Source organism: Bombyx mori, chromosome 12 (assembly GCF_030269925.1).
Source record: "Bombyx mori chromosome 12, ASM3026992v2".
Taxonomy (NCBI): Eukaryota; Metazoa; Arthropoda; class Insecta; order Lepidoptera; family Bombycidae; genus Bombyx; species Bombyx mori.
Genome location: NC_085118.1, coordinates 14,320,383 through 14,341,031, shown reverse-complemented (window position 1 = coordinate 14,341,031; position 20,649 = coordinate 14,320,383). Strand labels below are relative to the sequence as shown.

Here is a 20,649-nt window from a genome sequence, read left to right as displayed (position 1 = left end):
TTCGATTTGTTAACTTGGCCGTAAATCGTTTTATGGACGAAAACCATAATAATATAATGATAGTTTCGTGTGAATGTTAAAGTTTATAGTAAGCGCACAGTCGTTATTGAATCTATGGTCTAGCCTTCTATAGGCAATACTTTATACAACACAGTTCGTTGCCCTTATGCTCCCATTAGCGTTGCGTTAGATCATTCCATAATCCCCTTTATTCTAAGAACGACAGCATCTATAATTCTTTGCATTGCTTTTATCTGTCCTATGTGTGTGTTTAGACAAGTTTAGTCGTTATTGCTTTTAGTTTTAAGTGGATATTCCTGTAAGCAGTTTATTAGATACTCGCGAGTTACTGTCGCTGTTTAAGTACTATGATTGTTTTATGTTTATAGTTTGTATGCAATTGAAAATAAAAATACTACACTGTTTTATTGATTTTTTTATTTAATTCGTAAATTGGCAAACAAACTGACGACCCATTTATTGTACAGTTACCGGAGCCTGTATCAATACGTCAATGCCATCACCCACCTTGAGACTTTAGATCGAAGTGTCACTTATTATATTATTTAAAAACGTTCGAATCAGTGTGCTTAGTGCGAGTTTTTTAACGTTATCGATAGCGTAAAAGTAAGCTCATATTTGTATGGAATGGGATCGTTTGCCTACGTTTTGCCGTTAGGGGCGCTGTTCCAACTGCAACTGCATATAAAATTGGGCTAACGTTTACTCTATCGAGAACGTTAAAAACTCGCACTAAGCACACAGAACGCAGAGGGCTTCGCGGCAAAAATAGTCAAGACGGCAGTGCTAACCCGTACTAGCTTAAAATACATAACCACTTTATCAATTTTACCAACTAGAAAGAAAAAAAACCGTATTTATTTTTTTAAGGTTGTCTGTGGCTGTCAATGTCAATTTTAAAATAAAAATAGGCAAATGGATCCAAATACGTAGCAGACGTAAACACGCAAAACCGTTTCTGCTTCACCAACGAGTTCCAAGTGACCTTGGTAGTAAAAGTAAACCAAAAAAATACATCAGACGCATTCATTCTGCTATGTAGTTATTTCGAAAGTCCTAGACAACGCTTTATTCACCTTGTAATATATAAGATTGAACTTGTATAAATTTTTTGCATCGTCATGTTGCAACTGTCATGGATATCAATGACGCCATGGTTATTGGGATGTGAAATAAGTGTCACACAAATATTCACAGTCGGCTCGATTTCACTTTTGTTAGCCAAAACATTATTTGTACAAAAATATACAAAAAACCGGATAAGTGCGAGTACAACTCGCGCTCTGTGTATTCCCAAGTATATTCTTCGCACAGTACTGATAATGTAGTTGGGTATTATTGCGTATTTTGGGGCATGTACAGTTTACGGAATCCAGTAAAATTACTCGTACATGAACACTTTGAACAAGTGAAGAATTTGTTATTGATGTTTTTAACATTTTAATTTGCAATTTCACGAACACTAAACTAATAAATATTAGTATTACACGATTATATAGTAAAAACACAATTTATAAACATAAATAATTCACAACACATATCTCTCAATGTCACAAACAAAAAGTATGTACTTGCTTTCGTGGCAAAATTCAAAGTATCAATTTAAGCATTTTCGATTAGTTTTTTTTTTTGTTTATTCCTATTTAAGCTGATAGCCTTGAGAGGCTATTTCAGCGGAACCTTAACTAGTAGGTGAGCTCACGGGACGCAAACCTGATGAATAGTTTATCCGAATCAAGTATAACTCGTAATTATTACAGCTCAGTGATCTCACGCATCAACACAGGTAGCGTTCCCGCGGAAATTAAGAATGTCAAATTGAAATGCTCATTTAGAGTAAAAAATTTAAAGTAATTAAAATTCTATTTAATTTTTTTGCCAAAAACTTATCTTTGGTCTTGAATAAATTATGCTAATCAATTTAAATTTACTTTTTCAAAAGTTAGTGTAATCATTAAACTATATTTTTTCTCATTGACTTCGATACACGCACATACATAAAATCACAATACCTAATACACAAATAAAGTCATCAAATAAGGGTAGGTACCTACGTTTTATTTCCTTTTGACGACCGGGCTGATTTGAAAATTATTGAAATTAAGTATAATTAACCTTATGATTCTAATTTCGAGATTTACTAGGCTGCACTAGAAGTATCGGGAATGGAATATTTCCACTGTTCCTGTCATATTAAAATCTTTTTAATTGAAAACTCCTTGGTTTTAAAAATCGAAACCATTTATTTATTTAAAAAAAGATTCTCGGTCTTGTCACGAGGTTTTGTCAAACTTGTTTAGTCGTTGAGAAAATGGAATTGACTCGAGAAAATTCAAGAGCGATGATTTATTATGACTTTCGAAGTGGTTTAACACAAAAACAGTGTGTTGACCACCAAAACCACAATTTATCGCTGGTTTGCTGAGTTTCAACGTGGACGTGTCAAGCTCAGTGATGATCCCCGTCACGGTCGTCCAAAAACTGCAGTCACCCAAGAAAACGTTGATGCTGTGCGTAAGCTGATTGAGGAAGATCGACATGTGACATACCGCGAAATTCAGGCAACTTTAGACATTGGCATGAGTCAAATACAAATAATCTAGCATGAACAATTAGGTGTAAAAAAGTTGTTTTCCCGATGGATACCGTATTCGCTCTGTGAAGAGCAAAAAGCGGCTCGCGTTACTTGGTGCGTCAGAACTCTCGAAAGATTCCACGCAGGCTCCTCAAATGCTGTAAGTATACAACATTGTATCAGGTGACGAATCCTGGATATACGCGTACGAACCCGAAACAAAAAACCAGTCACGAGTTTGGGTGTTCGAAAATGAGTTAAAGCCAACAAAAATTGTTCGTTCACGGAGTGTTGCAAAAAAAATGGTGGCCACGTTTGTTCTGCGAGTTCTCACACCGCGCACAGAACAAAAGAGTTTTTAGAGCAAGAAAACATAGAATTATTAGACTATCCGCCGTACAGCCCCGATCTAAGCCCTAATGATTTCTATACTTTCCCTAAAATAAAGAATAAATTGCGTGGACAGAGATTTTCATCACCTGAAGAAGCTGTGGACGCCTACAAAACGGCCATTTTGGAGACCCTAACTTCCGAATGGAATGGTTGCTTCAATGATTGGTTCCATCGTATGGAAAAATGTGTCAAATTTCGCGGAGAATACTTCGAAAAGCAATAAATACATTTTTAAATAGTAATGTTGTGTCACTTCGTTAATTCCCGAAATTTTCAGTGCCACCCTCGTATCAACAGTAAATATTGAGAACAAATAATGTCAAGTTACAAAATATATATGGGAAGAATTTGCCTACAATCAATTTTTACCTAAAACAAAGTTGTCAAAACCATTTTTCAAACTCCGAATATAAATTTTAATTGCAATAGCCAAAAATATCATAACGTTCTTCTAAATGATCGTTATGATAAATTTAGAATAACAATAAAGACAATTCAGGACTCTCAAGAAAGCTGAGCATGGTTAAAGGTAAACCTTAAAACGGTGAGCTTGGGAAGGTTAGATCAGTTAAGAGATAAAGTACTATGTCGCTCTAAGTAGGTAATGCGTAAACGCAGAGACACGGGACCTTAATGGTAAACTTATCTAAACACGGACAGTGACAAATGAAAAACGAATACTGTTAATGGATTGGTGAAAAATGAAGCAAACTAGAACAATTAGTTATTATGAATACATTAACGACAATACGAAATGAACATACATAATCTGGTTCCTCGAAATGTTAGTCGTGTATTTGCTCGTCTTTGTTCTATCTAAATGTATCGCTTCCGAACATGACAAAGTTAAATTGCAAAAAGATTTTGTGAATATAGAAACAATGCTTAATGACGTATTGACCGACGCTAATAAGGACAACGATGTTGTGAATTGCACTGGATTTATTTTAAACAATTATTTCAGTGATAAAAAGACTATTACATTGATATCAATGGATTTTGACGGGGGAATACCGAAATTGATCAATTCGTTTGGTAAATTCAATGTTATTAATAGAAACGTAACCAAAAAGACAATGTTGCTAAACGATATGTATCTGATAACAGTCAGAACCGAAAAGGTATTCGTTGAACAATTCGAAAACCTAACTAAAGACGCAACGTGGAATCCAAAATTAAAATTTTTAATTGTATTCAAAGAATTAAAACAAGAAAACGTTAAAGATGTTTTCGATATCCTACTAAAACATCACGTTTTGAATGTAGTAATCGCGAACGGAACTAACGACCCAAATATTTTGTCGTACAATCCTTACGAAAATTACGCTTGCGGGAAGTACTATACCGGTATCATTAATTACGGAAAATGTATAAACACATCCACTGAACTGTATCCGAATAAACTGGTCACAGGTTTGAGAGGTTGCGTATTCAATGTATCTGTACCTCACTGGCCTCCTTATACTGTGGATCCGGGGAAGATATCAAAACCATCAATACCAATTGGAATCGAACAATACACTATTAATGTGTTAGCAGAAATCGAGAAGTTCAAAGTTAATTACCAGTATAACTATGATGCGGATGTATTTTCAACTGTTGACGAGGACATGAAAGCCACAGGCCCTATGGATATGCTGCAGAGAAACTTAACGGATTTGATGATAGGCGGTATGCTTCTCGTTCCGCTCCGAGCCGCTGCGTTCTCTTACATCTACACACATGTAGATTATATAGACGAGATCAGTGTCGTCATCCAAAAAGCGTCATTGAAGCCCGTTTGGTCTTTCTACTACCGCGAATTCGACTTCAGGGTCTGGGCATTATTGATCGTAGTCTTCATACTGTTCACTGTGATTGTAGCATATTTACTGCGGGAGCAAGACAAAACGTACATTCTGTTGAAGTTGTTGGATTACTTCTTCCTCCACGGCTACAAGCTACGTTTCAGATTGAGTGTTAGATGCATCTTCATATTCTGGATATGGTTCACGTATTTGGTGAATAGTTTTTATCAAACGAGCATGATGAGTTTCACGACGAAACCTAGTCTGGAAACGCAGATCGCCGACATGGAGACGCTGGTGGAGCGAGGAATCGAGCCGTGCATAAGCCGTGCCATCATCAACTTTTTACCAGAAAACGAAATTAAATACAATGAGAAAATACAAAGCTGCAAAACTATTTTGGGAAGCATAATGACAGTAAGCAAATCCAAATATCTATACACTATCGTCATGAATACAATTTATATGTATAATAAAAATAAATTCGTTGATGAATTCGGCGATCCTAACGTTTATAGCTTCAGCAAGCCAGTAGCGAAGGTTATCTACGGTATATTTACGTACAAAGGATTTCCCTTGCACTATAGATTCCATCGGCTAGCTCTCCGCATCAGGGAAGCGGGACTGATCTGGTATCACCGAGACTATCAGAACTACATCAACGGCCTGGTACATCGCCACCGTCAAAAGTATTTCGTTTCGCGTTTTGCGATTCCGTGGTATGTCTTTACAATTGGAACTTTCCTAGCTTTGGTCGCTTTTGTGTTTGAACTTAATGAAAAGAGTAGAGAAATAAATTGAATTTGAACTTCGTTGTTTCGAGTTAATATAAAATTTGGTGTTTTTATTTTCATAATTATTTAATACCTGTTCTAGACAATTAATTGAAGGGGGTCAAAATCATGTTCAAAGATTCCGTTACAAACATACATACATACGTCTGAAGCTAATAAAAGCGTATTAAAAAAAATAGACGTTGTTGCATTAAATATTCGTATATTAATATTTTTAAATGCTATTGTAGGTAGACAGGCGTACGATACACCTGATGATAAGCAGTCAATATTGCTCATGGCCACAGCCACGTAGCATCCTAGACGAAGTGCTCGATTTTTTTTTTTGTAAATGGCAAAAAACAGTGATTTTATTTTACCATTCTTCTGTCCTTACAGTTATGACCGCCATTTTACAGTGATTTCATTTGTCCATATATTAAACATTTTTATTCTTCACGGATGTCCATCAAATTGATAATAGACTAATTGAAATTTCGTAATATTACTAATGGGTTTTAGAAAAAAAAATCTTTTTATGAATAAAATTTATTTATGATTGAAATGCAACGAATCTTGTAAATTATCATCACTTATGCGCTATAACATACCGATAAATTGTAGATAAGAGTCGTAATAGTCGATAATTTATTTTGAATCACAAAAAAATCTTACATCAGATTGATTCACTTGATAACAGTAGCAGTGGAAACAGCCAAATAAACAAAGAAAAATAAACAAAGTGCATTAAGTTCCTAGGTCGACATGTAGTCTTATCATCCATCACTATAAAATATTCGTAACATGCAGCACCGAGGGCATAAATGCAACCTCGTCGCGAACATTAAGATGCTATCTTTTGAATAATAAACAAATGAAAACGTTGTGCTTATTTATTATGCTCAGTTTTATGAACGAAGCAAGAGGATCGAAGAAGTGATATTCCTACCGACAAAACATTTGAAACGGCCGTCTGGTGTAGTGGTAAGTGACATGGTCACTACACAAGGGGGTCGCGGGTTCCAAACCCGCCAAGGGAAGATATTTGTATGATAAATATAAATGTCTTTCCAGGGTTAAGGGTGTCTATTAAATATATGTATGTGTATAATAAAAATATTATATTTATTTCCGTTATTTGGTACTTGTAACACAAGTTCTTTACGAACTTAGCACGGGACCAAGTTAACGTGGCGTGATTGTTAGTAAATATAAAAATAAATATTTGCACTATATCACAGTTTATGTATACCAAATGGTAAAAACTGCCCTAGACACGTCCTTACGGATCCTCCCGATCCATTAGCGGTACCTCATGCATCGGTCACCGTCCTCGCCGAACCCGTTGCTTGCGACGAAGGGCTCGACGAGTAAATTAACCCATAGACACAGCCCACAGAGTTTCTCGCGGGATCTTCTCAGTGGGTCGCATTTCCGATCCGGTGGTAAATTCTGCGAAGTGCTACTCTTACCAGGGCCAATGTTAGCAAAACTACGGTTTGAGCCCCGTGAGCTCACCTACACGTCAAAGAGAAGTTGAAATAGCATCTCAAAGCTATCAGAATAGGTAGGAAAAAAATAACGGAAACATCAGATCCAATAACTCTTGCTTTAGACGCCTTCAGCTCTAAGCAGGCTTAGGGACCACGGTAACCATACTCGTGGAACTCGGCAAACAGTTCGACGTGCAACCTAACCTATGCGTCAGCCCGCTGAGTTTCTCGCCGGATATTCTCTGCATGTCGCGAATCCGATCCGGTATTAGATTCACTTGCGAAACAGCTGCTCTTGAGTTGTTAGGTCTCCTTTGGACGCTCGGGCAGCGATTAGCAAATCCCACCCCTCCTGGCTGAGCCTTTGCTCGCCCACCTGTCCAGGTGAAACTGGAAAAGCCTCCGGGCCATTAGTAATCCCTCATTAAAAAAAGGTACAGACTTAAAATGGTGCATGTCTTTGTCACTGAATCGTGATTTTTCGAAGGGACGTCAAGTGTCATCGTCAGCTACCTGGACTCAATTTTGAACTTTAGTCATATAATCAGAAACCCTAAACAGAAAAATTCAGTGGTGTGGGTTAGGAGAGGTCTATGTCCAGCAGTGGACGACTGTGGGCTGTTGATGATGATGAAACAGAAAAATGTGTACGGCACCGCGCACTCGAGTCACGTTTAAACACGTGAAAGGTTCGCGATACAAACCGGTAGGATAGTACCAAAAAGTCACGAATAGACGCTTGAATGTTTCGCATTATAAATAGGCAGGATGATACCAAAATAGTTCACATTAACGATAAGTGATGAACAGACTGTACACGTAACATCAGAACGCTGATAATAAGAAAAAAGTAAGAGAGTAAGAGAAAAAAAATATGTGCTAAGTCATTCCCAGTCCTAACCTAAAACTTTTGGCCACGAACGCGTTAATTCTTAAATTCGTTGGTAATTTTAACAAATGCATGCAGATCTGCGACCGAGGTCAACTTTGTTTAAATAATACATTAGAATTTACAAATTAATTAAAAATAACCTTTTAAGTTTATACTTAATTAAATGATTCAAGAGACGAATTTATGCATTTATTATTTGAATTTTACGGAAGTTGAAAGAAGTCGGAGTCGATCTGCAAGGCTAATAATATACAGAACGCATTATAATAGATCCGGTTTCGGAATCTGAGATACTACTGGTGGTAGGACGTCTTATCCGTCCGTCCGGCCGCACGGGTGGGTACCACCACCCCGCCTATTTGTGCCGTGAAGCAGTAATGCGTTTCGATTTGAAGGGTGGGACAGCCGTTGTACTGTAAAAACTAAGACCTTAGAACTCATATCTCGAAGTTGGTGGGCTGCATTTACGTTGTAGATGTAGGTATATGGGCTCCGGTGGAAACCACATAACGCCAAGTGGGCTGTGAGCTCGTCTACCCATAAAAGCAATATACAAAAAAATGGACAGCAACAATGGAGTGATCGAACGAAAAGGCGTCAAAAGTTTTTAGAGCTATTGCAATTAGAGCATTTGGAATCCAAAATTGCAATCCCATACCTATTCTCTCTTTTTAAATTGCATTAATGTAATAATTTATGAGTCTTATGACGCTCATTGTCGCAACTAGTGTAGCTGCTTCAAGCTCCATTGTGAGTGTTGTGTGTTAACGCGTTAATTCACGAGGAATTAAGTCTTAATGGTCGTGGAGCCTTAATGTAGCCAACGCGCATTGTTAATTAACGCGAAGTTCGCCATTAACATTAATATTAACGCTAACGCAGGTGAAGCGGTAGCATTATGGTACTTTGGGTGTTATCGATAAGGAAAGATCTTCCACTGAGCGAGTGAGATTACTCGGTAGCCAGACAGCTTGATTTATGCTAACTTATACTGAATATGTCGCGATTAGAGCATATATCAAACGTATTTTGTTGTTAGAAGAAAACTTCGTATCCATTGTTTTAATAATTCCAGTTAAAGGCTCAAGAAGCGTATAAAGCTGCTACGCTAAACCATAGTGCCATATAGTATAGCAGCGTATACTTAGCCAATAATATATAGTACAGGACAGTGTGAAAGTGTCCATAGCAATGTATCGTGTGCGATATTGTTGTGGTATGAGCTATATTCTAAATGTTATCATATTATAGCGTAGTCTGAAAGCGGCTAAATACGGTAACTATGTACAAGCGAAGAACGAGAGCTCATTTCAAAATATAGACTACCCTACAAAACTCACCAGTAATGCGTTTCGGTTCGAAGGGTGGGGTAGCCGTTGTAACTATACTGAGATCTTAGAACTTATATCTCGAGGTGGGCGGCGCATTAACCTTGTGGATGTCTATGGGCTCCAGTAACCACTTAACACCTGGTGGGCTGTGAGCTCGTCCCCCCATCTAAGCAATACAAAAAAAAGCGTTGTTTCGTAAAATTTTATTAAAAACATACGTATAAAACATAATTTTAAAAATGTATATTCCATTACAATTAACCATTCAAAAGGACCTTATTTAAATATTTTAAAAAAATTAGCTAAGTACTTACAAACTACCTTAATCCCTCATTTCAATAAACTAACATTAAGTTATAGACGAAAGTGACATGAAAACTTTTAATACATTCTTGGCAGTTCATTTTTAATGGCCAGTCATTTTTAGAACTTTTTTTTAATTTGAAATTTTTTTTAAAATAAAAACTAATGTCTGTCCAAAAACTATCTAGTTCTCCCTTAATTCAAAAATACTTTTCATCTTCAATTTGAAACTAACAAATTTTGTAAGTCGAATTAGCTTCTTAGAAACACGTTGTTGCATTAAATACCATCATTTAGCTTTCTGACACACTCTCTAAAGCACTGACTACTACTGACAAATATATCAACATTATTAATACGAAAGGAAGTCACAGAAGAACACACAAGAAACTTGAACAGTTGTCATGTCAATGTCAATACATTCTAAGACAAGACGGACGACAGAAAGCGCGAGGGTAGTTTCAAGTAACTAATGCTTTGACCGGCCCTTTTTCCGGCAGCTTTTTCGGGCTGGGGACCGATCGCCCTAGGACGATTTCAGGGATCCACCCACCAAACGACCCCCCCCCCCAAGCGTTCTATTAACAGTGCCAACACTAGTGCTCTTCTTTTGCCCTACCTAAGTTGGTAGCCTTAGAGGGCGAACAAGTAGGTGAGCACACGGGGCTCTAAGCTGATGAAGTAATGCTGCACGGTTACACGCAATTAACTATAGTCGCATATATAATCGTATATAGTTTTATGTATATATGTCGCATGTCACTTTCGCCAATAGCAGCACCTTAAATATCTTTGATACAGTAAATAACGACAAACCAATCCGGCAAGACGCGTTTTAATGAGCAATTTTTCTTATATATAAATACATATTATTATATTTATTTTATTTATATATCACCTGATAGTAAGTTAATAAACTAGGCATTCTGGAATAAGTCTTATAATAAGTTTCTATAGAATTTGGCTGGATAACTTTTTTTTTTTTATGATTGAAAGTTTACTGGTGGCCCGAAGGCCTTTCCAGTTTCACCAGGACAGGTGGGCGAGCAAAGGCTCAGCCAAGAGGGGCGGGATTTGCTAACAACTGCCCGAGCGCCTCCGAAGGAGACCTAACAACTCAAGAGCAATTGTTTCGCGAATGAATCCACTACCGGATCGGAATCGCGACCCGCTGAGAAGATCCGGCGAGAAACTCAGCGGGCTGATGCATGGGTTAGGTTGCACGTCGACCTCTTTGTCGAGTTCGACGAGTACGGTTACCCGGGTCCCTAAGCCTGCCCCTAGTATTAGAGCTGAAGGCATCGGCTGGATAACTGCGAGAAGCTTATTATTATGAAAGACAAAAACTTTTTTTTCTTTCGAAAGATTAATTCTGTTTTTACAACGCAAAAATATTGATTACCCAAGTCCTAGACGAATAGTTTATTAACACGCTCCATGAATACAACAATTATACACTAAACACCTAATATCAGCTAATTCCATTTAATATATAGTTTTTATTTACTCAAATTGTAGTTTAAAAAATAATATTTTTGCATTTCTTTACAAATTGGTCCCGATAATTATCATTTAAGGCCTTTTGATATATACAATTTTAACTCAGAATTCTTGATTAAAATAAGGCACTAATTATTTCCCAGATGTCTCTTATTGATATTATGCGCAACAGTAATGTGTACCAATAAGTACATCAAGCTCAGTGTTAATAAGAAGATACAGAGCCATCAACTATTATTGAAAAGGTCATCTTCTATTTTTAATATTTTTTTTGCATATTATACTCTATATAAATAAGGTACCCATTAGATATGATATGATATTTTAAGAAGGACATATAAGGATAAGCAATGTTATTTAATCTTTTTTCTATTCATTTTTTTTTCTTTCTTTTCATCACCAAGTACAAAGGATTATCTTTTTGACATATTGTTAATGTTTAATACCCTGTATGCATTTTATATGAGAAGTAGTATATAGATTTGGTAGCTTGGTGGTGCGATGAACTTCGACTGGCAAGAAATGGATAGGGAGAGTCGAAGACTGGGTTCAGTGATGTGGATTGGGACTGTGGGCTGATGATAACATGATGGTGATGACGGTATACATTTGATGTTTTATTTATAACGCTCCTTCTTCTTTGATTAAACTTGCATAAATATTAAAGAGATTGGATTAATTGGTTATAAATAACATTATTGATTTTAAACTTATTTTTTAAGCTCGTTAACAAATAATTTTCAATATATGTATTATTACGTTTTCATTCTTTTTAAAATTTAATATTTTGATTTCCCTGTAACGACATTTAGTGGATTATATTAATCAAAAATTCATATGTACTGTTAGTGGCGCCATCTCTTGAGTTATATGATCAAATCATTAGAAATATTTTTCTTCTATAAAAATACGTTTTATGTAAGGATCTCAATATGACATTACAGTCATTGATTAATCAACAGACGCACTTCAAGAAGGCCATTTATGAAGACAATTTCAAAGAGATTATATCGAAATAAAAAAGTCTGTAAAAAATTTACCTTTCGATACGATTGTCATTATTAAAATCGATTATCTTTTTCATTCAATCATTCATTCGCATCGGTCGTGTTTGATATGAATACACGTTCTGGTTAACATTCGGTCGTTGTCCTTTAGAATCAATACATCGCGCGTATTCTAATTGAATACAGATATCAAATGATCACCATACAGTAGATAACCTCATCTGCCTACCTGTGGACTGAGTCAACATATCACTACACAACAAACTCTAAATTGACCTCGAGTAAATAGAAACCTTCTTGTCAGTGTCAACGTCAGTAATTGTCAATCTACAATACAAAAATAAATCGTCTTATTGGCGACATTTTCGAATTTGCTCGTGATAGTAATACACCCAAAAATAACAAGAGCATAATTATGATCTTAATTATTACTTGAATTTCTTCTACATTGTTCAGTTTGAGGTCTGAGTAAAACAGGAATAGTAGCAAAAACTGGAATGTCGTATATATAATGCCGTATATACTTCTATATATAAATATATAATATGTATATAAACTTTTTTTTATATCACATGATTTCTATCACATTTCTCTTTGTTTATTTACATTATGTTTTTTGTATTAATTACCCTTTTGAAACAAGTCACTTTGTATTGGTTTTGTACATAAAATTTAATAATTTGTCATGGTTGAATTATTTGTGTAAAACATATTTCCTAATGAATATTTTATAATTGAATTTCGGTACGTAGTCTGAAATTTTTGTTCCAAAACTGATACTTAATCTTAACTAGATGACGTTATATCAAAACGCGTATAGAATTTTTCTTTTTCATAAATATTCGAATAATTGTTTTCACCGCTTATCACATTAACCGCATTCATGTAATTTACATATATATCTATAATAATATATATATTTATTATTTATTTAATTGTTTTATTCGGCTGTTGATTTCGGGTTTGAAAGATCGTATTTTATCGATGCAACAAAATAAACTCGATTATCGAATATTAAAAAAAAATATACTTTAAAAAACCCGAAATTAACAAACGACTTGTTCTTAAGCACTTAAATAGGCATCTCAGCGATTTTATACCCTAAAGTGAAGAACGTAAGGTACAATTTAGTTTATCTAGTCGACTTGAGTTTCCAGCGTAAGAAGAGAAAGGCGAATATACGCAGTAGAACGAAGATGAGACACAGCGCCGCTATGTCTAGCGCGAAATCGGCGTCTTCCATGTCCAGGTCCTCGAGGGTGGTCTGGGGATACTTGAAATGACAGTAGGGCTGAAAATAAATAGTTCAAATAAGTTTCCTTCTCATTCTAACATATTGGCTGGAGACAGTTTGTAAGGTATTATTAAGTATATATTAGTAGTAGTAGTAGTATATTATTAGTAATAGTAGATTGTTTTAAAGTATGTATACTTATGTATTATATACTTATCAAGTAGAGGTGTATGTACATTATGTGTTATTTTTTAATATACTAATTGTTTGTTATGTAATGTTGGTTTCCTAAATAAATACATAAATAAAAATAAAAAATCACAATTAAAGATATATTTTTATAGTGACGCAATCCAGGTGGGTGGCGCATTTTCGTTGTGGATGTCTATGAGCTCCAGTAACCACTTAACACCAGGTGGGCTGTGAGTTCGTCCACACATCTTAGCAAAAAAAAAACACACTTCGAGCTCATGACTCCATTTTTTTTATTTCCTTTGCAGGCATACGTCCCACCATAAGTGGTCTCCGTCGCTTATGTACGTCAGCAATGCCAGGAGCAGAGCCAAGTAGCTGCCGACCATAAATGTGCGCGACTTCCGAGTGATGACCACGGGCTACGTTGAGGGGGTGAGGTACGCACCGCGTGGCACTGCAGCTTGGTCCTGTTGAAGGAGTAGGTGGCCAGCGCGGTGCCCTCGAACCCGTAGCGGATGTAGGACAGGTAGGTGATCCAGCGCAGGTACACCGGGATCGCGTTGAACGACACGAAGAAGCCGCTGAACAAGAGGAAGGGGACGGACATCACCGGCGCCAGGAACACACCGTTCTGGAACACAAATCACAACATACAGGTTCCTTCTTTATCTTTTTTGGCTCCGGCACGGTTTGTGCATTCGCCAGCGTCAAGTAATAACATTTTTATAAGTCGCAGTATTAATTATTTACAGCTTATGAATTATAAATTAATTTGAATTTGATTTGAAATCATCTCATCAAATCATCAATGATTGAAATTAAATTTACAAATGAGATGTTATGTGATGAAATAGAATCTCAGTAAAATGGTGGTCATTTACTGAGACTTTTTCATTGGACTTTTTGGAGGATCCCGAGAAGCTACTAGGCTGCACTAAAAGTATCGGGAATGGAATATTTCCACTGTTCCTGTCATATTAAAATCTTTTTAATTGAAAACTCCTTAGTTTTAAAAATCGAATACCATTTATTTATTTAAAAAAAGATTCTCGGTCTTGTCACGAGGTTTTGTCAAACTTGTTTAGTCGTTGAGAAAATGGAATTGACTCGAGAAAATTCAAGAGCGACGATTTATTATGACTTTCGAAGTGGTTTAACACAAAAATAGTGTGTTGACCGGATGATTTCTGCATTTGGTGATGAAGCTCCATCCAAAACCACAATTTATCGCTGGTTTGCTGAGTTTCAACGTGGACGTGTCAAGCTCAGTGATGATCCCCGTCAAGGTCGTCCAAAAACTGCAGTCACCCAAGAAAACGTTGATGCTGTGCGTAAGCTGATTGAGGAAGATCGACATGTGACATCCCGCGAAATTCAGGCAACTTTAGACATTGGCATGAGTCAAATACAAATAATCTTGCATGAACAATTTTAGGTGTAAAAAAGTTGTTTTCGCGATGGATAGCGCATTCGCTCTGTGAAGAGCAAAAAGCGGCTCGCGTTACTTGTGCGTCAAAACTCTCGAAAGATTCCACGCAGGATCCTCGAATGCTGTATACAACATTGTATCAGGTGACGAATCCTGGATATACGCGTACGAACTCGAAACAAAAAACCAGTCACGAGTTTGGGTGTTCGAAAATGAGTTAAAGCCAACAAAAATTGTTCGTTCACGGAGTGTTGCAAAAAAAATGGTGGCCACGTTTGTCTCCAAAACCGGCCATGTTACGACTATTCCTCTTGAGGGACAAAGAACGGTTAATGCAGAATGGTATACTAGCATTTGTTTGCCACAGGTCGTTTCTGAACTCCGTAAAGAGAACTGCAACCGCCGCATCATCCTCCATCACGACAATGCGAGTTCTCACACCGCGCACAGAACAAAAGAGTTTTTAGAGCAAGAAAACATAGAATTATTAGACCGTCCGCCGTACAGCCCCGACCTAAGCCCTAATGATTTCTATACTTTCCCTAAAATAAAGAATAAATTGCGTGGACAGAGATTTTCATCACCTGAAGAAGCTGTGGACGCAAGCACGTGGAAGCAAATCACACAAGTTCACTCCTCGCGTTCCCGCCAAAAAGTCCCACTTTAATGACCGACTCGAATGACATAAATTACAAAGATTTTGACTGACTCGAATGACATGCACCTCTAGACAATAAACAAGCGCCTCTAGCGGCAAACGTACACACCCCATACAAATTTGAGTTAACTTTTACGCTATCGAGAACGTTAAAAAAAACTCGCACTACGCACACCGGACCCCACCACTACAAACGAGTATTAGATTCTCCGACCCAACCTGACTTCCTAGACACCAATGCCAGCTTTGAGTTTTGAAAAAAAAACTCATAAAATTTATTGTCTATTACCTGCACGTTCATTGCGGCTCCGACCACCAGACCGACGCTCTGAGCGACGAACGATATCAGCAGGCACGACGAGAGGAACATCGCGAACCGGAACCAGACCGGCGGCTGTGACGTCAGCAGGTACACTATCACCACGTAGATTATACAGAATATGGCCTGCGGAAATGAACGCACACACATGTTATGCGGCACCCTTGTATTCTAAAACTATTAAAAAAATTAATATATTAATACGTGAAGCAAAAACTTTGTACTCCTCTTAACGAAAATTGCATGGACCGAGGAGTATGAAATTTCCCACACTTATAGAGAACATAGAGAAGGAGTGCAGATTGTTAATATTTTTTAAAATTATGCATAAAAAACATTACACACACTACCATGTATTTGACACACACACGCATGCATACTATTTGTTTATTGTCAAACTTTTCTTATTGCTTATAGTCTGTGGTCAAATTGAGAATAGATTAAAAATTGATTTTTTTCTTTATTAATATTTGTCTAAAGTGTGGTATTGGGAAATTCTGTGATTATAGAAGTATAATAAGTCAATACAATCATAATAGTATACTAACTTATAATTTCAATTACCTAATTATTGTCGAATTCCGACTACCGGAGGACCACTAGTATATACAATTTAGATTTACAAACAACATTTTTTTCGGTTTTCGCGAATGGTTAGCATAATTAAAACTAACTGCGCGGTTTAGTCTCGCATTTTTTATTATCACTATATTAGTAGATTTTAATAGATTTTGTATCATTGTACCCTCATAAGTCCCTCGTCACGAGAAGCTATACAAATAACTTCTACTAAGTTATTGTGAATACCGGAATGTGTATTTATGAATGCAATGTGTCTTAGTGACATTTTGATATTTCCTTCAATTTTTAATTTGCTTTGACATCAAGTATCAAACTGTTTTCGTTAACCTTTTTTTTTAAATGGTTACCTAACGCATCCTTCTACAATATATTTTAGTCCGACTTACAACTGTCTTAACTGTTGCGTTAATGGATCAAAATGCATATGATCTTATGATCTTACCTGAAACGGTATGTCGGATACCGTAATCGCCAAGTAGTAGGACCGCAGCGAGTACCAGCGGTTGAAGTGTTCCTTCACCAGGACCGGCATCTCCAGTGGGACTGAAAATCACAGCTACGATTCAGCATCGTCACCGACTTAGACGAGCTCACCGACGCTCACAAAGAGCAGAACGGAATCTCACTTGAAAGCGATGTATCGCTTGTTTCGGGTGGACGAGCTCACCTGGTGTTAAATGGTTACTGGAACCCATAGACTTTTTTTTTATTGCTAAGATGGGTGGACGAGCTCACAGCCCACTTGGTGTTAAGTGGTTACTGGTGCCCATAGACATCTACAACGCAAATGCGACACCCACCTTGAGATATAAGCTCTAAGATCTCAGTATAGTTACAACGGCTGCCCCACCCTTCAAACCGAAACGCATTACTGCTTCACGGCAGAAATAAGGCAGGGTGGTGGTACCTACCCGCGCGGACTCACAAGAGGTCCTACCACCAGTAAAGTTCTACAACGTAAATGCCACCACCAACCTTGATATATGAGGCCGTCAGCGCAAAAGTGGCCTAAGCTTACCATAGTTAGTATGGAGGCAATTACGTTTGAATTTTCATGAATTTCAATTTGAGTAGGCAAAAAAACAATACGCGCAAAAATAATGTTTATAAAGCTATAGATATTTGAGACGTCTATTATCAAAGGTGGCAATCTGTGCATTTGGACAAAAAAATGTTATTGATATGTTAATACAGATTGATTTGAATATAATCGTCTCCTTCAAAGAATACGGTTCAAAACCTGTATTAAATAAAGGTTAATAGTTAACCTGTTATTTATCTAAGATGTCGTTCCGAAGAGTTTTGTGACTGCCAATGGGATACAAAGTCAATAATTCGTTTTTCTGAATTACCAATAATTATCCAAAAGTCAGATTGCCGGCTTTGATAATAGTCGACTCATTTATAAAGTTATCTATTGGTGAAATTATGGATTTGCATAAAAAATTATTATATTTTAAATAAATTCCAATACACGTCATAATATGCTTGAATATAAAAAATTGTGGGTTAGGCCACTTTTGCGCTGATGGCCTCATACGAGTTCTAAGGTCTCAGTATAGTTACAACGGCGGCCCTGACCTTCAAACCGAAATGCATTACTGCTTCACGGCAGAAATAGGCGGGACGGTGATACTTACCCGTGCGGACTGACAAGAGGTCCTACCCCCAGTAAGCATATTGAAGTATACATATTAACACTCACAGCTAAGTATAGTGATGGTCATCGAGGTGTACATGAGGAAGAGCATGTTGAAGAACAGGAAGCCGAGGTTGGAGAGCACCTTGGAGCCGTCGTCTCCGATGTCGTAGTACAGCGCCCCGATGAGGAAGCCGACCAGGATGTGAGCGAACAGCCGCAGGTACATCAGGGTCTGGAGCCAACAGGAGGAACCGTCACATCCGGGACCCGGCTTTGCATTATGCTAAGAGTTTACCGGGCCCATGGACATCAATGTCGACATCCACTTTACAACACGAAGCCGCAATCTTTATTGCATCACTGTATCGTACCGTACTACCATTGTTACCGCCACGAAAATGTCCAAACATTTTTTTTTATTAATCAAAAACAACTCTTTATGTCACGTTTGATAGAGTCGATTATAATTGGGCAATTAGAAGAAAAACAACATATGTGCAATTTCACACGTGGTAGAAGTGAAACTTTGAAAAATTAAAATACAATTACCCTAAATGTCTAAGTATATGTAAAATTTTGTCATTAGTAAATAATTGTAAATCATCTTTTATAGTATGTGAGGTAGCGCCCTCTGTGATCTTGATATTTTAACTTCACGTATAATGCGTGTTCTATCTCATTCTCTCGCCGGCTGAATCCTATACATTTATGTGTTTGTGTCTCTGTGGACTTATTTTTTCGTTTCGTTTCATTTCGTTTCATCGAGTTTGAAATCACAACGATTCTAAAGAAGTTTCACTTCAAAAAAATGTTTTTACCCAATCTCGCCTGCTGAATAAGAGGGTCCTCTTCAATACGACCCAAAACTGTTTCCACTCGGAGGTGGCGTACCGCTCCGGCGAGCCCTCGGTGCCGAGCAGCGCGGCCGCCGCGTTGTCCTGCTTGTCCGTGTCCATTTGCAACGACAACGGTTCGCCTATCAAATTAAATATACAGGGTGTGAGGAAACCCTTCTCTGTGGTAATACATTCTTTTTCAAACGAAGCTCGTGGAGTTTTTTTTATAGTGGTGGGACGTCTTGTGAGTCCGCACGGGTAAGATACCACCCACCTGCCTATTTTAATGCGTTTCGGTTTGAAGGGTGGGGCAGCCATTAACTATACTGAGACCTTAGAACTATATCTCAAGGTAGGTTGCGGCCTTTACGTTGCAAATGCCTATAGGCTCCGGTTACCATTTAACACCAAGTGGGTGCAATAATTAAAAATGTATAACTCTCTAACACATCGTGCTGTCTCGCTACTCAATGGCTTGCTAGCCTATGCCCCGAAAGCGGATGTATTCCATTATGGTTTGCAGCGATTTGTAGCTGTTGCTAAAAGTTACTGAAGCTAAATTAACCTTACCAAGTTTTTGGTTATACTGTTAATTTGTATGAAGACTGAAATCAAAGAAATTAATATATTAAGGTCTTCTGTCGGGCGCACCTTTAGAGACCTCGCTAGTGGCGTACTGCAGGATCCCGTTCTGCAAGTTCCCGTGCCCGTTGGCGCCGTTCGAGTTGTTGTCCTTGAACTTCTCCTGGACCTGGCTGAGGTCGTTTTTGTCCCAATTGCTCCCGGCACGAAGGGACACCTCCATGTCCTTCTTGTTGTTGTAGTCCGGAGTTTGATCCGGGAAGGGCATACCGTTTCTGAAACGTTATCGAGTCTGGTTACGAGCTCACAGCCCACCTGATGTTAAGTGGTTACGGGAGTCCATAGACATCTACAACGTAAATGCGCCATCCACCATGAAATATAAGTTTTAAGGTCTCAAATATAGTTACAACGGCTGCCTCATCCTTCAAACCGAAACGCATTACTGCTTCACGGCAGAAGGTTTCAGGTTTGAAGAGTGGGGCAGCCGTTTTAAGTATACTTGAGACCTTAGAACTTATATCTCAAGGTTGGTGGCGCATTAACATTGTATATGTCTATGGACTCCAGTAACCACTTAACACCAGGTGGAATGTGAGCTCCGCCCATCTAAACAATAAAAAAAAAAATGTGAGCTCGTCCACCCATCTAAGTAATAAAAAAAATAATTATGCACTCTGTAATGTTTCAATTGCTTCCTACCCTCCCCGTGCTGCCGACTATAAATTTGCGTGTGACGTCACTTGGGTCCAAGCTGATACGACGAAATTATAAATAGATAATCCGTTAATGCACAATAATAAGTCGCAAATGATTAATTACGTCATTCGTTAGGATTGAAGTTTCGCTTGACGATAAGAAAGGATACAGAATATTAGTATCATTATATTGTATTTAGTGACTTAAATTTTGATGCACTTGAGATAACATTCTAGATTTTGTTATTGGTGTTCCGTTAAGACAAACATGAAATAAATTTCCAACGTTTTCTAGAAATTTTAGACACGCACCATTCGGCTTTATAATGAAATCGCTCCACGGGCTTCCAGAGCGCTACGATATGTCCTTTGTCACATGAAGTTAGCGCATCGTGCTCA

General features: G+C 37.6%; 2 protein-coding genes across 3 annotated transcripts in view; one reads left to right on the top strand and one right to left on the bottom strand.

Annotated features, from left to right (window-relative positions):
* Positions 1–3,617: 3,617 nt before the first annotated feature.
* Positions 3,618–5,610, top strand: LOC110385297 (uncharacterized). The gene is made up of 2 exons (XM_062671583.1): positions 3,618–5,193; positions 5,364–5,610. Exons 1-2 carry the CDS (start codon positions 3,772–3,774, stop codon positions 5,544–5,546), a joined length of 1,605 nt encoding a protein of 534 aa, XP_062527567.1. The 5' UTR covers positions 3,618–3,771; the 3' UTR covers positions 5,547–5,610.
* A 3,843-nt stretch (positions 5,611–9,453) lies between these two features.
* The window catches only part of LOC101738887 (ATP-binding cassette sub-family G member 1-like), a 51,191-nt gene continuing 39,995 nt past the window's right edge, over positions 9,454–20,649 (bottom strand). Inside the window, exons 7-13 of one of the 2 annotated variants that reach the window (XM_012690887.3) lie at positions 19,622–19,827; positions 18,953–19,110; positions 18,198–18,366; positions 16,935–17,035; positions 15,881–16,036; positions 13,950–14,135; positions 9,454–13,366 (exon numbers count right to left, since the gene is read on the bottom strand). In XM_012690887.3, the coding sequence (XP_012546341.1) occupies positions 13,208–13,366; positions 13,950–14,135; positions 15,881–16,036; positions 16,935–17,035; positions 18,198–18,366; positions 18,953–19,110; positions 19,622–19,827 (1,135 nt within the window). In that variant the 3' untranslated portion in view covers positions 9,454–13,207. 2 annotated transcript variants of the gene reach the window in all.

What these genes read in the sequence shown, in the direction of transcription:
- LOC110385297 (XM_062671583.1), top strand. Translation starts at nt 3,772, where the DNA reads ATGTTAGTCGTGTATTTGCTCGTCTTTGTTCTATCTAAATGTATCGCT. An exon ending in TTTTGGGAAGCATAATGACA is followed by an intron (nt 5,194 to 5,363) that starts GTAAGCAAATCC and finishes CTTGCACTATAG; the next exon opens with ATTCCATCGGCTAGCTCTCC.